The sequence below is a fragment of the Ursus maritimus genome, unplaced genomic scaffold (genome assembly GCF_017311325.1).
Source record: "Ursus maritimus isolate PB19 unplaced genomic scaffold, ASM1731132v1 scaffold_18, whole genome shotgun sequence".
NCBI lineage: Eukaryota > Metazoa > Chordata > Mammalia > Carnivora > Ursidae > Ursus > Ursus maritimus.
In genome coordinates this window covers 25,561,814-25,578,343 of record NW_024424230.1, presented here as the reverse complement: position 1 = coordinate 25,578,343, position 16,530 = coordinate 25,561,814, and the positions used below count along the sequence as shown (strand labels likewise).

Here is a 16,530-nt window from a genome sequence, read left to right as displayed (position 1 = left end):
AATAAATAAATAAATAAATTAATTAATTAAATGAGGATATATCTAGTTGTAATTAATGATCACAAATAATACAGATAAGTTACATTCTAAGACTTCAAAATATGCAAGCACTATATGGGAATTTAATTTTGAAGGCTTCAGTATATAAAGGTACAGAAGAAGCTACTCAGTTCCCTTCTCAAAGGCATCCAGTGTTGCCAGTTCTTTGGGTACTCTTCCAGAAATATTCTATGAACCACACAAGCAAATATATTGTTCTCTGCCCCCCACCTTGCTTTTTATATACAAATGGTAACAGTTCTGAACTTTGCTTTTATTTTACTTACTGTATCAGGGATGCTGATGTGTCCTTATTTCTCTTTCCCTCTCTCTATATTAGCCACATACGCTTATATGATGGTGTAGTACTGATAGATACTCAGACTATTTTCAATCTTCTGCTTTATGAACCAAGATTGCAATAACTAATCTTGTACATTTTGCATATTTTCAATCATATCTTTTTTTTTTTTTTAAGATTTTACTTATTTATTTGACAGAGTAAGAGAAAGAGCACACAATAGGGGGAGCAGCAGAGGGAGAAGGAGAAGCAGGCTCTCCGCTGAGCAAAGAGCCCAATGTGGGGCTCGATCCCAGGACCTCAGGATCATGACCGAGCTGAAAGCAGATGCTTAACTGACTGAGCCACCCAGGCGCCCCCATATCATTTTCTTAACAGAGAAACCGCCAGGTCCAAGGGCTGTACTACCATGATTTTGGTAGATTTTGCCCAAACTGTCATCTATAGGGGTTGTACCAGTTTACAGTTCCAGTAGCAACTGGTGTTACAAGGATGAATGGTGTTAGCACTGATCAGTGAAAACATGCTTTCACAAGTATGGTTTTAATCTGTATTTCACTTGTAAACAACAGGGAACAGGCAGCTTTATACTTCTTTATATTGCAGTTCCTTTGTGTGTAGTCTCTTCTTTTGCTCACATTTCTACAGTGGTGTGGGTCACTCTTCTCACTGATTTCTAGAAGGCTCTTTATGTACTGGGGCTATTGGTCCTTTTATGTTATGGGTTGTAAATATTTGGTCATCTGTCTTTGACTCTTCATAATTTTCATTAAGTAGAATTAAAAAACATTTTGTGTGTTTTATCAATCATTTTGGGGTGTCACACTTTGATAAAACAGTCATGACAGCTGGATATTCTTGACTTACTCTTAACTTTAAGGAGATATTTCTAGTATTTTACCATTAAGTATGAGGCGGATCTGAGGATGTGAGATAAAATTCCTTATTTAGCATTTCTGCATCAATAATCTTTTTTTTTTTTTAAAGATTTAATTTATTTATTTGACAGAGATACAGCCAGCAAGAAGGGGAACACAAGCAGGGGGAGTGGGAGAGGAAGAAGCAGGCTCATGGCAGAAGAGCCTGATGTGGGGCTCGATCCCATAACGCCGGGATCACGCCCTGAGCCGAAGGCAGACGCTTAACCGCTGTGCCACCCAGGCGCCCCTCTGCATCAATAATCTTAAACAGGGGCGTCTGGGTGGCTCAGTGGGCTAAGCATCTGCCTTCAGCTCAGGGCATGATCCCAGGGTCCTGGGAAAGAGTCCTGCATTGGGCTCCCTGCTCAGGAGGGAGTCTGCTTCGCCCCCTGCCCCTCCCCCGCTCATGCTCTCTCTCAAATAAATAAAACATTGAAAAAAAGAAAAAGATCTCAAACAATACTGGTCTATAGATTTACACTGCAAGTGCAATGTTACACTGCCTCAAGAAGACAATCTAGGAGCTTTATGTCTTTTTTATGTTCTATAACAGTTTAAACAGCACTGTAATAAAACATTTCTTAATAGTTTGGTGGAATTCCTGTGCAAAATTGTTTGCAGTTAATAATTTTCTAGGTTTACCCTAGGACATTTCTTCTCTATTTCTTCTATGAAAGTTAAGATAGCTCTATTTTCTGTAGTCAGTTTTGGTAAATTGTATTTTCTTAAAAAATTAGCCATTTCTTCCAGTTTTAGGTAAAGAGGTTAAAACTAACCAAGAAAATAATGGGAGGGGGCATAAATACATAAAATAAGAACAACCACAAACACAGAAAGAAAAAAATGGAATTATTCAGAGACTACATCAACTCAATTCCATGTAATTAAATTTTAAAGACACATTTGTTGCAAATGTCGTTAATTAATTTTGTAATTACAGAATACATTTTGTTTTCTGATCATCTTTCCTATTTCGGAAAGTTATGTACAAAAGCATGACCTACAGCTGCCACACTTCAAATATCACAGCAACGGTGCAGCTGTAGACTAAGGCAGGTCGGACCCCTGCCCGCCCCCCCGCCCCCGCGACAACCACGACACACAATACCAGGTGACACAGGTAGAACGGCAACCCCCAGATAAAGAGATGAATCAAAACTAGAGATCAGGTGATAATCAGAATAATCTTCCATAAGAAAATTAAGTTCTTAAGTTCTTTTTTTGTTCCTCAGCTTGAAAAATCTGTTGGCAATCACAACAGGTTCCACCAAGAAAGGTCAAAATATATTTAGAACAATGAACTAAAACTCACCATTTCCTGAAGCTGATGTAAAATAAACAAAGCTACTGTGAGAAATGGAGGAAACTGCCCAATTATTCATCTCTCTTAACTATTGATTCCTCTATGAAATACTTATCACTTAACAGAAGTCACCAGTTAGAATTACAGATTTAGAAGAATGGTTCATTATAATCACACATAAAATTTTAAAAAGTTAAATTAAGCTAACAATTTATTAGAAAGAGGCAAATTGATAATTAACCTATGAGTTACTTATATATTCATGCTGCTGCTACTGAGGTCTGCAACCTCTGGTTATGCGAAATAATAAATACCTCAGTATTCAGGCAGTGGTTACTAGTAGTACTGGCAGCTAAACATCTAGAGGAATCCTTGTGTATCTTTGTATACAAGTTTGCATATAGCTGTAGGATACATTTTTCAACGAGGAAACTTTAGACTAAAAGGAATGTGTATTAAATTTTTGTAACTGCCGAAGTACCTCCCAAAATGTTTATTTAGTGCACTGAACAATTTATGAGCTAGTGTTTCTTCACACCATGTCACTACCTTTTGACATTTGCCGACTTGACTGACAAGGTGAAAAAGACTACTCTATTTTTTTAATTTTTATTTTTGTTGTAAATAGTACATTCATATACTTTTTGTCCTTTTTTTCTATTACTTATTATTTTTTTCTTCTTGATTTGTAAGTGGTTTTAAATATTGAAATCAATTAGACCAGTCACTCATTTGCAAATATTTCCCCAAGTTTTTGGTTTCTTTCGATATAGCTTTCAAGGTGACGTTAATTTTTTTAAATTAGACATGACTTTTTATTTTTTTGAAGATTTTATGTATGTATGTATGTATGTATGTATTTATAAGAGCAAGTGCGAGAGAGCCCACGAGTGGGGGAAGGAGGAGAGGGAGAGGCAGACTCCCCGATGAGCAGGGAGCCCAATGCAGGGCTCGATCCCAGGACTCCGGGATCATGACCTGAGCTGAAGGCAGACACTTAACTGACTGAACCACCCAGGCGCCCAAATCAGACATCATTTTTTAGAGCAGTTTTAGGTTCGCAGCAAAAGTGAGCAGAAAGTACCAAGAACTCCCATACAGCCATGTACACCTACATGTATGATCTCCCTGCAATGGTACCCAGCATCGCAATGGTTCATTTGTTGCTATCGAGGAACTGACATTGACACGTCATTATCACCCAAAGCCCATGTTTACATGAGGGCTCATTCTTGATGTTGTACATTCTATGGGTTTTGACAAACATGTAATAATATATATTCACCATGTAGTATCATACAAAACAGTTTTACTACCTAAAAATCCCCTGTCCTCCATTTCTCTCTTCCTCCCCTCTGACTCCTGGATATCACAGATCTTTTTATCGCATCTATAGTTTTTCCTTTTCCAGAATCTCATATAGTTGGAGTCAAGAAAGTGTGTAGCCTTTCCAGATTGGCTTCTTTCACTCGAAATATGTATTTAAGGTTCCTCCATGTCTTTTCATGACTTGGTAGCTCTTTTTAGTGTTGAATAATACTGCATTCTCTGGAAGTACCACTGTTTACTTATCCACTCACCTATTGAGTGCTTCCAACTTTTGGCAATTATGAACAAAGCTGCTCTACACATCCATCTGCATGCTTCTGTGTGTCCATACATTTTCAGCTCCTCTGGCTAAACACTATGGAGCGTGACTGCTGGATCATACGGTAAGAGTATGTTTAGTTTTGTAAGAAGCTGCCCATGTGTCTTCCAGAGGAGCTGTACCATTTCCCATCCCCACCAGCAATGAATGAGAGTTCCTGTTGGCCCACATCCTCACTAGCATTTGGCATTGCCAGTGTTTGGACTTTGGCCATTCTAATAGGTGTGTGGTCGTAACATTTTAAATTTTATGCATTCAAATTTGTTGATATTTTCTCTGATGATTTTACACTTGACATGTTTCTTACTTAGGTTATTTTAGAAATTCCTCATTGTCATGTACTAAAAATTATAGGGTTTCATTTTTTACAGTTAAGTGTTTGCTCTCAAAGGAATTCATTTAGTATGAGAGAAATTACATGTTTAGTATTTAATTTTATAATTTTTTGAATGAATATTAAAATTAGTTTGAATTTTTTTGAGCAAAACTAATGGCTAAAAATATATTAATAACTTTGAGTAAATTAGCCAACCATAAATAGCACACAAGTGAAACAATAAAACGAGAATTATTCTTTCAAAAGGCATATACAAAGGGACTTACAGGTCTTAAATGCATTCCTTTGCTTTCATATTACAGAGAAAATCCTGAAGAACTAAAATTATCTATTTTGTTTTTAGACCAAAAAGGCTTTTTAAAAGCAAGATTTAACAAACCTAATTTACTGAGTACAGACCAATTGCCTTCACAGACCTTCCAGAAAACCGGGAATCATGCTGGGCTACTCCTTCAACCTTGGCCCTACCTACCTAATCACCAAGCAAGACCTACACCTCAGCAATGTACCTCAAAAGCATGCATTTCTCCCCACATCTAGAAACCAGCCAGAGGAAGACTACTGCGGTAGCCAAGAATAGGGTGTCCAGAATGTCACATCCTAGGTGCAAATTTCTGGCACTTTTTAGCTCTTTTTCTATGATGTCCACTGCAGTGTTGTGTTTTTAGTTTTTGTAAAACACTGAACCTTTTAAAATTAAGAGTATAATTATTGTTAGATGATGGAAATTACATGGATTGCTTGTATTTTCTTGTTTTACCTAAATTTAATTTTTTATAATGAACATTCACTTGGTATAGAATTCAAAATGGTATAGCATTATAATTTCATCTGTAAAATACTTTTATTTGACACAGAATGGTAGAAACATTAGCTAAAGCAAAAAAAGAAAAAGAAAAAAGAAAGACATGTCATATGTAGTATGTCAATTCCAGCTCAAAAAATACACATTTTCCTCATGTTTATTACGTGCTATGCATTTTTAAATTTCCAATGAGCATGAATTCCGTTTTTAAGAATAAAGGTGCTCTTCTTTTGTTTTTATTAGCAACTTCTACAGGGTTCCCCTTCTAATTATAACACAGAAGACTGAGAAAAACAACTGTAAGGAAATACTGGAAACACTAAAACAATTTTATTTTTCTTTACAGTTACCAAAAAGCTGTAGATCTCTTTAAGTCTAAGTGAACTAGTTTGCAGAGGGGGTGAAGTCTTCCTATGGAAGCAAGAGTGGGGACCATCATCACGAGAGTGCCGCCAAGTCAAGACACAGACACACACAGGAGTGGGCTTGTCCAAGGAAAACCCAACCAACATTTTAATGGCCAGGCGCAGGCAAAATGGAATCGAGAAGCCCAAGCATGGACGCAGTCCTCCTGTCTGTCAGCCAATTCTAACCCACACGTCTTTAGTGGAGTACAGGGTAGCACAGAAGTTTTGGGAAAGGCTGGAAAGCAGTGAGAGAGCCTGCAGTCTTGCCACACTCGCATCTGAAAGCCTGCTGAGGTAGGAGGCTAGCCCTACCTTCAAGCCTGTGGTGATCTGACATTAATTAAAACATCGAATCATCACCCATCCAACTCAAGTCCTGATCATGTGGAAGAGATCAGCCCCTCAACTTAGCAACCGGAAAGAGAAAAGGAGAAGGCTTTCCAGGGGAGAATATTATCTATATTACTCTCTAGTATTATTTTAGACACAATACCTAGCGTGTAATTAAAAAACAAACGTGAGACATGCAAAGTAGTAGGAAAAACTGACCCTTAATGAAAAGATAAAAGTCAACAGAAGCAGACTACATATGAAGCAGGTACTGGAATTACCAGAAAAGGACTTTAAAATGGAAACTGTAAAACTAAAAAATAGATAATGTGAAATAAATTCACTGAATTGGCCTAACGGCAGAAGTTAGACCCACTTATCCACAAAGGAGCCAAGGTAAATCAATGGAGAAAGAAACGTCTCTTCAACAAATAGTGCCAAAGCAACTGGACACATGTCTAGAGGAAGGGAAGAAAGGGCAGAAATGGTAAATATGCAGGCCAATACAAAAAGTTACTTCTTAATTCCTTAAAAATTAAAAAAAAAAAAACCCGAAGTCTAAAGCAAAAATAAGATACTTTGGGATTTATACACATATGTAAGTAAGACAAATGACAAGGGCAGCACAAACAGAGGCAGGTGGATGGAATTAGTGTTACAAAATTCTTACACTGCGCATGATGAGGTTGTAAAATACTACAACTTAACAACCTAAGCAGAAGGTGATAAAATTGGGATATACGTTATAATCACGAGAACATTACTAAGTGGTACTGTTAAAAAGTCAAGAGTGTAAATAGAATGGATTCAAACATAAATACATTTGATTAATCTGAGAGAATTCAGGAAAAGTAACAACAGAGGAACAAAAACCAGATGGGACAAATAAAAAACAGTAAAATGGTAACCCAAACCCAATGATATCAATAATGACACTACATAAAAATAGACCAAATCTTCTAATTAAAAGACAGACATCGATAAAGACATGCAACGCTGTCCATGAGGAACACATCTGACATACAAAGACATGGACAGGCTGAAAGTAAAAGGACGAAAGCTATACCATACAACCACTGAAAAAATAAGACATGGTGATGTGAACAGGAGACACATTTTATAACAGGTCAATTCATCATAAATGTGCTCCAGTTAAAGACGGAGATTCAAAATACACGAAGCAAAAACTGACAGGACCAAAATCAGAGCTGGAGACATTAATGCTGCTCTCCATTACTGAGAGTACAAGTAGAAAAAAATGAGAGGATTAGGAAGATCTAACCACCACCATCAAACATGCCCTAAATGACATATAGAACTCTGTAAGTGCAGAACAGACATTCTTTTCAATTACACATGGAATTCTTCTCAACGCAAATATGTTGTGGCATAAAATAATTTTTAGTAAATTTCCAAAGACTGACATCATGCATGGTATATTTTGGACCATAACAGAATTTAGTTAGAGATCAATGAAATATCTAGAAAATCCCCACAATTCTAAAAAACCAGAGTTTAAAGAGAGTTCAATTTTGTTCTAAATTGGGGTTGTGCATCAGTTAGAACTTTCTTGCCACGGCACCAAGAAAGGAATGGACAGCAGGTAGAAGACTGGTAGTTAAACCGACTTTTAGCATCTTATGAATCAGATGTGCGCATTATCATTACAAGAAATAATTTACATGTATCGTTTTGAAAAAGTAACATTTCCCCACAGAAACAGAATTAGGAATATTAGGTTAGGTTTAAAGCAAGCCACTAAACACTGAATCCATTTTAGCTGAGTCCACTTATTCTCCCCTTCTCAAATTTGACCCTTTATCATAACCACTTATTATCTCCACCTTATTGCTCCTACCCTGTGTTAGCAATATGATCAACTAGGGATTTGTGTACTGTGCCTTCTGTGTCCGGCTTCTTTCACTTAATATAATGCTTTCGAGGTTCATCTATGTGGTACCATGTATCAGTACATCATTTTTTTTTATATGGCTGAATAATATTCTGACATACACATATACCTCCTTTAATTTGTCCACTCATCATCTGATGGACAAATGTGCTACTTCCACTTTGGACTAGTACACATAATACTTCAGTGAACATTTGTGTGCAAGTTTAGTATGGACGTGTTTGCAATTTTCTTGGGTATATATCTAGGAGTGAAACTGCTGGGTCATACTGTTATTCTATATTTAACTTTTTAAGGAACAACAAACTTTTCAACTCGACCATTCTGCATTCCCAACAGCAACATATGAAGACTCCGATTGTCCACATCCTCACCCATGCTTGCCACTGTCCTTTTCTGATCATAGCCATGTAGTGGGTGTGAAGTGCCCAAGTGCCCAAGGGCGGTGGGCACTGTGGTTTTGATTTGCATTTCCCTGATGGCTAATGATGTTGAGCATCTTTTCTTGGCATTCACTTTAAAAGTCACAGTGGCAGTGGTCCATCAAAAAGGAACATGGTTGGTTCAGGAATACCGATCTTTGGCATATACAGGTGTATTAGGAAGATAAATTTGGAAAGCCAAATATCATTTGCAATAAGACATCCACATTAAGATGTACGTGTTATTTCCAGTGATCATTAGATTATCTACATTTCTTGGTCATCTACTACTCTGAACAGTTACAAGGATGATTAGCTATAGCAGAAGCTTCTTTATCTGGGAGTCTAATAACGGAAAGATTTAAACAACAGAATTATTGCAAAAGCTGGTTCCCAGTCCCCCCTCCCCCCGCCAATGTTAATCCATTTAAAAATAACTTAGATTATCGTAACTACAGAATGCTTTAGTATAAACTGTGTAGAAAAGCTGATGGTGTAATGTGACAGGCTGTGATATTGAAGAATCCAATCCTTAAGACTACAGACAGGATTACAGAACAGAACAAACCAGACAATTACAGTGACACCACAGCTACCTCACTGGTAACCTAATTAGTGCTGGTGGATTATACATTTTATTACATAATAACTGTTTTAAAGCTCTGGCACATGTAATGTTTATTACATGCTAAAACTTTTTCACCACTGTGTCTGGAGTGGATAGCTAAAAATTAGAAATTAATTGAATTAGGTCAGGTACAAGGTATTTTGTGTAAACAATCTACTATCATTCAGAACTAACTATTAAGTTAAAGGAGCACTGAAAATCTGATTCTCATCCCCCACCTCCAAATTTCTCAGAAAATCTGTTACTGGGCTCATTACGGTTTTTCATCACAAAGACATTTACTCATTGGGTAACTAAAACTTTGAACAGAAGCACAGAATACTTAAAGAGTAAACTACTGGATGCTCTCAGATTTTCATTTAATCTAATGAGAGAAAATTATAACAATTATTCTGCAAAACAGCGTTAACTTTTTCATTGACAACAGGGCCCTCCTTTGGATGGTTCAAATATAATTACCTCAATATAGAAGGTTCTTTTTGTGATGTATGTCTCAACTTCTCCACATGGAAGAGTCACAAATGATTCTCATGGGTTTTACACAGGGCAAAAATGTGTATCTCATTACTGAGGAATTTTCAAAAATAAGTTTTACCTGTATCCATACTTTGGTTCATCTGTTGATCACTTGTTTCTCCATCCTCACTGATATATCCAGGAGGCGGCGTTTCTACAAAAGTTTAGAACAAATCAAGCACAGGTGCCACTGAATCTCACCACCTTTCTCCTAGCTACTAAAGAAAACCAAAGAATCACTCTGAATAATAAATAGGAATATTATATAACATTATTATTAAACACAATATTTGGTACTGAGGGCTTATGGTTCAGGTTCTGATCCAAATCTTACAGGTGAATCCTTAAAGCCTACTTGTAATATAATCAAGCTCTCTAGGCATATTTTCTTAGCTATTATTTACATATCTGGCTCATTCCCATATGTATATTTTCTGGGGCAAGAGCCAAAAATAGAACTTCCAAGATGCCTCAGTTCTGAATCAGTATGCTTCAAAGACATCAGTACCTACATTTTTTTTTCTTTTCTTTTCTTTTTTTAACTAATGGCCATCACAGATGGGTACATCTAGGAGATGATTAAAGGACAACACAACACACAGGAGATTTTTGATTACAAAGTAATACGTGCTTGCATTAAGTTCTACGGGGCAAAATATGGTGATATGTTTCAGGACAGGTCTAGCTTGAATTCCACCTAAAAAGTACATTTCTCTAGGGATTTCTAACCAGTAAATCCTGAGTGTTTGAAGCAGAAATTTAAATTCAAACACAGACTACTGCACAAACCTGAAGCAAAATACTCTTTGAAAACAAGATTCTAATGTGCCATTTCCAACATGCTTAATGAACAAAATGTTTATATTCAAGAGGCATCTGAATAGCTGAATAAGTTTCATGTAAAATAAATACATGTATATAATTTTACCAGTTATAATTTCTAGGAAGAAAAATAAGTTTAAGTGATTATCAACATTTTCATGGCTGGGCAGTTTGAAGCAATTCAAGATAATGTAATTATCAAAAGGGAGAGGGAGAAATGCGGGTGAAAGGGCTCATTCACTGAACCCCTCACACGCTCCCTTCAATAAGCTAAGGGCAAATCTGCACTTAAGTAGCAAATGCTTCATTGAGTGTCGGTACCCCAAAATTGTTACTGATGAAATTCTAAGAATAAAATAAAATACCTTCATATACTCAAACAATAAAGAACACAAAAAACAAGATTAATATGTATCAATATGTACTATTGTAAAGGTGAAAGCTAACAAAATTAAACAGGGCTACGTTTTGTCAGGTTAACCACCCATGTCTCAAAGGTCTAAACAGGAAGAAATACTAAACTTTTAAATACTTTATCCTGTTTTACTTTTCTCCATTATTGTCTATAAAATAATAAATAATAAAGCTATTAAGCATTTTGGAGAAAACACTAAAATTTCTTTTGAAGTGGAACAAAAAGGGAACCGTTAGCTTTCACTGTCTGTTGGCCCTGGGTAAAGCCCCATTGTCCAGAAAAGCAAATAGGTGTGACCGACTTTTGATTTTCTACTTTGTAAAATAAACCAAATCTAAACAAATAAAGAAAGGAAAATAAACCCAAACATCTCCACAAGTAAAAGCCACTAGTCACTTTAACATCCTTTCAAATAATTATTGGGGAGGTGTCTTACAAGACTGTATGCTTACACCTCGGTTTCCAGGTATTGTTGAATAATATGAATTCCCACATCAAAGACTTAAAATGCACCCCCCCCACCCCCACATAACCACCTCCAACTAAGTCTTCTCCTGAACAAGGGCCTGTTTCAGTCCTGCCTCCCCCCCCACTCCTGCTAGTCCTCATACTCTACCCATTCTAATCCCTCTCTCCTAACTTCTCAAGAAGTTTGTTCCCTATCAACCTAAAAAGAAGTCTTAAACCCCCTTTTGGAATAAAATAATAGTTAAAAAAAATGCACATTAAAACAATCAAGAAACGTTTTCTACCTTTAAAATTAGCTACTTTAAAAAAATCCTTCTTTTGCTTATGTTTTTAAAATTGTCTTCAATGAACAAGCATTATTTCCATGAGACATATTAAAGAAATCTTTTTTAAATGTACTTGAACTAAGTTCCTTACATATTTTCTGTTGTATTAAAAAAAAAAAAAGTCAGAGTGGAGTGCAGAAATACTACAAAAGGAGAAAAAAACTGAGACACTAAAATATCCAATGTATAGCTCAATCCTCACACTAGTACTGTATCTTTAGTTTCTGCTAGGAAAAAAACCCAAAAAACAAAAAAGGGAAACACAAAGAAAGAAAGTAAGAAAATATTAGTTGTTTTTCTAAAAAAAAATAGTGCAAACTAAAACTGCATCATGGAATATTACTAGACCACATAATAGAGTAATTAGAGCCATAGTAATGGTATAGTACAGTAATTTGAGAACCATGTGGTTAAATTCATTTATTTTTCAACAAAGGTTACTGAGGCCCAGATGAAAAACCTAAATTAGAGGATTTATGATTATCAGTACAGCAGTGTTGCTATATCTTAGAAATCAAATATTGTATCTCCTACAGAGATTATTTGGTCGATTTTCAGTGCCACTTGTTTCAGGAATACTCTTTTCCTGTACCACTGATTTTGCTTACATTCTGCATCTCTCTTAGCTTCAATAACTAAGACAAACTTACTAAGATCTTTTCTTTTCTGCTTCTCACAGTACTTTGATTAAAGGCACTGCAAAAGAAAATGAAATATAAAGTAAAACTTTTCTCCAGACAAAAGCGTTTAAAGTACACGGCTTATACATTCCATAAAAGCATCAACCCACAAAGTAGATTTTCCTATTCAAAATCCAGAAGCCCTTTTTTTAAAAAAAAGTCAAACCACAATCTACGAATACTTGAATGTTTAGGAAAAGAATCTGTACCTATCCCAATTTTTAGGAGATTCAAAGGGCAAAAAATACCTGGGATGTAATTACTCTGTGGCTCGATTCCTGCTGGGAAATTAGTGTTTTCTGGAATGGAGTGGGTATAATCATCCAGAGGAGGCAGTTCTGTCAGGATCTCAGTATGCCGTGGCACCAGTACCGGAGGCAGAACTGAAAGAGTCAGGGGGACCCAGGTTAGCAGCACAGAAGCGTGGGATGGGCACTGGGGGAGGGGGACAGACCAGGCCTTTGCTGAAAAACTTCACACACATACAAAAAGAAGAAAGCAGCCTGCTTCATTTTTTAAAATTTAGGGTTCACCCATTTGGCATGATACTAGCTACTGAGAAATTGACCAATCTGATTGGTTTTAACTTGCCAAGTAGTCTAGAATCTAAATTTCCAAGTTTCAATTTATCCTGTACTTTGAGGAACAAGGTCATTCTGGTAATATTATATCACCGTAAGAGTTCATAAATCCCCATTGGAAAAGGTGCAGAAAGATCTGCGAAGTCAGATTTAGGCCATTTCTAAAAATATAGCTGTATTCTAAGAGTTTCAAGTACACAGCTAAGTAAACTAAAAGTCTTGCCATGAACTTCACGAATCTGCTTAGACGCAAACAATGCCATTAAAGTACTTCAGAAAGATGCTCAAAGAACAAAACGACTGAACACAGCTCAGGCAGCACACAGGTAAAGAGGTCTATCGGTTTAGTTCACACAGACTGTGAATCTGGGGATTAATAGTTTCTAGATATGTAACTCTGAGGTCAAATAGTATGCTCTCCCAAGAAACTGACATATCTGACCCTCAAAGGTTTATTTTTCCATATTTAAAACATTAAAAAAGTACTTTTAATTACTAATACACTGTATTTTTAGGTAATTTATTAGAATTTTACAACAAAGTTTCCCAGGGGCAATTACCTCTGAGCACCTAATATACTTAAGTTCAAGCATTTAATTTAAAACAAGGAAAAAAAGCCCCCATTTTTCTACCTGGTGTTTCAACTCTCTGGTAGTGGTAAGGGTTTACACATACTTCATCCTTTTTAAGGTTAAAAGCATATTCGCAGTTTTCGATTGCTTTGAGCTCATGGTGACTGTGAAGGTCAGGCCAGCGCCACAATCGGCAATATATCACGTGTGGCAGTCCTTTCCGATGAGACACTTGTAGACGGCCATCCAGAGACCTGTTGAGAAGCAAGGGGAAAGAAAGGTGGGAGCTTTAAAAACAAAATAGGCGCAGTCGATTGGGTTCAATTAATACAATTAAGAGCATAAAGAAAGGAATGACAGACATTTAGTTAGTTTAGTGAGTACAAGGAAGAAAACTATACTATTTAATGGGTCTGCTGTAAAAGTAAGCAGCAGCACTAGCAGATGTTTCTCGTAAATATGCGACATAAATGCCTCGGATGTCAATGAGTGGCTAACCACTTGGGAAGAAACTGATTTTTAAAAAAGGATCATAGCGTATACTTGAAAAACTTCTTGCCAACTTCTATCTTGAGTAAATCAAACTCTTATTTAGGGATGCTTTGGAGGGCATTGATACTGTAGGTGACTGAGCTATCAAAAAAAGGAACTCGTGTGAAGAATGGTAAGTACCAACAATGATGTAAAGTAACTTACTCAAACTAATGTAGCTCACTAGACCCAGCTGTGACCGTTCTGAGTACCAAGGTGCAGTTCTACAGCTCACACAGTAATGCGGATGGTGATGAAATACAATGAAATGAAATGGACAAGTACCAATATGCTCCAAAAGAGAATAAGGTGATTTAAAAAAAAAAAAAAGAACATGAAATGAGTTAGCCTAGCGTTAACTGTGATATAAGAGGTTTGGTATATAACTTTGTATTTATTAGTATAAAGAAGATGAGATTTAGATGATAGCAAGAAATTTAGCAAAAACTGGTTATAGGTCTACTTGAAAATTAGGCCAACAACAGATTATAATCTAATTTCAAACTCAAACGAGAATATAGTTATCAAAGTTCCTATTCTTTAGGGGATGCGGTAATTTAAAGAAGATTCAAAACTAAAATTTCATTGATTAAAACATCAGCTGACACATTTAATATATCGTTAATACGGGCAAGCAGGTATTTTAAATGCCATGCCTTATTTACATTAAGGAAACATCCTAGGCAAAATGATACTGAGCAACCCGTAACAGGTCTAAAACAGCCCCCCGCCCCAAGATTGCTAGGATTCCATAGAGGGCAGAATATTCACCTGGTTTGTTCAGAGAAGCTGTAAAGGCCTGTTGTATCCCACTGATCTATCGTATTTGGTGTACTCAGTCCCCAAATTTCAGAGCAAGTGCTGTGCATAAATTGAAAAACAAAAAATTGATGTGAACATGGAAGCATGGTTATTCAAAATACCATGATGTAAAACATGGAAAATGTACAGAATACTTCCTTCACCCAGAAAATATATATATCGCTTCACTTTTTCACAGGCTTTAGTGCTGGTTTCTATATTTTCCATATGAAGGAAGCCAATAAAATGGAACATGTGACTCCAGATAAGTTATGATTATGTTTTAAAAATGTGAACACCAATGCTCTCTAGCTTCATGAAATCATACCTATAATGCCCTTTCCAATTTCCTCTACTCAGGACAAAAGACTAAAACTTATGCCATTAGCCTTACTCAGAGTGCTTCATTTTATAATCTAGTGGTTTTTTTTAAAAAAAAAAACTTACCAAAAAATGGATGTCAACTGGTCTTTTCAATACAGGAAAAATTTCACTTAAGTTAGATACATATCTGCAGTTAAGATTTTCAAATTATTTATTTGAGAAATTTACATATTCAGTTTTACTAATACTACACAGGAGAAGGAAGTGCATTCTGAAGTCATTCAAACATAGCATACCACCTTAAAAGCTTTAAGAAATTGCTGTGAGGACTAAAGATGTGTGAAAGCACCAAATTCTTAAAAGACGATATGAATATGAAAAATCGGCTAGATCTAGTTTTCAAAAATCAATACACCTGAAGGACACAGACCAGGAAGACCTCAAGCTTTTTCTTCCGCATCTCATTCCAGAACATGAGAAGCCCAGAGAAAATTCTATTTCCCTGCCATGACTTTATTTCAGTCACTTCTCATTGTAGGAGAAGGGAAGAAGGGCTTCAAAGGCAGTCTGGAATGGAACTTTTGCCTGTCGACGGGTCTCAGGCCATAAGCTGTGCTTTTTAACAATTAGAGTCAAAAGGTAATTTCTGAAACAAACTCTAACTCCATTTCTCACATATTACAAAATCATCAAAATTTCAAAGAGGAAGAAGAACCATTTCAAAACAATTTTTGGAAATAAAATCAAACAACGGATTAAACTCCAGATGTACACACATTGCTAATGAGCTAACTGAGTCAACATTTCAAAGGACACTGGTGACAAGTGTTGTCTTCTTGTGGCCTGGCAACACACCTCACAGGTGCTGCTGGGCCTCTCCAAGAGCCACCGCAGAGCCACCACAGAGCCACCGGGCTACAGACACTTTTCATCCCATGCTCTGGGGGCTACAGCAACCACACTGGACCGTTTTTACAAATGCATTTTCAGACACCACCCAGCACCCTTTTAAGGTATTTTACAGATTCTCTTGCTTTTTAGTCTGTAGAAATCTTTCATTTCCCAAACCAAAGTCAGAAAAAGTCAAGAAACTGGAGGATAATGTAAATCTTTTCTTTTTTCCCCCAAAGATGTACTGACTAAAAAACCCATGACATACATGGTTCTTTTATTTAAGATATTTACCAAATATCTTCTGAAAACATAGAGCACCAAGTTGTTTAAATCACAATAAAATCAACTACATTCTAGAGTGTTATGAATCTGAATTTAAACCTCAGAAGGGAAAGTATACAGCTTTCTCTTCATCCTTTGAAAATAATTCGAGGAAAATGACTAACAAAAGATTAGATCAAGAAGCTATTCTGCTCTTATGAGAGTTTAATGAAGATTTCACTCAAATAATTCTGACACGGACCCAGAACCAGAATCTAAAAGAGAGC

General features: G+C 36.4%; 1 protein-coding gene across 5 annotated transcripts in view; it reads right to left on the bottom strand.

Moving 5' to 3' along the window:
* The window catches only part of SMAD2 (SMAD family member 2), a 77,679-nt gene that overhangs the window by 10,874 nt on the left and 50,275 nt on the right, over positions 1-16,530 (bottom strand). For 4 of the 5 annotated variants that reach the window (XM_040632535.1, XM_040632534.1, XM_040632537.1 and 1 more), the window contains 4 exons: positions 14,735-14,824; positions 13,493-13,686; positions 12,528-12,662; positions 9,648-9,722 (listed from right to left, as the gene is read on the bottom strand). In XM_040632535.1, coding sequence (XP_040488469.1) covers positions 9,648-9,722; positions 12,528-12,662; positions 13,493-13,686; positions 14,735-14,824 — 494 coding nt within the window. The remainder of the gene's footprint in view (positions 1-9,647; positions 9,723-12,527; positions 12,663-13,492; positions 13,687-14,734; positions 14,825-16,530) is intronic. The other variant, XM_040632538.1, reaches the window with a different exon arrangement.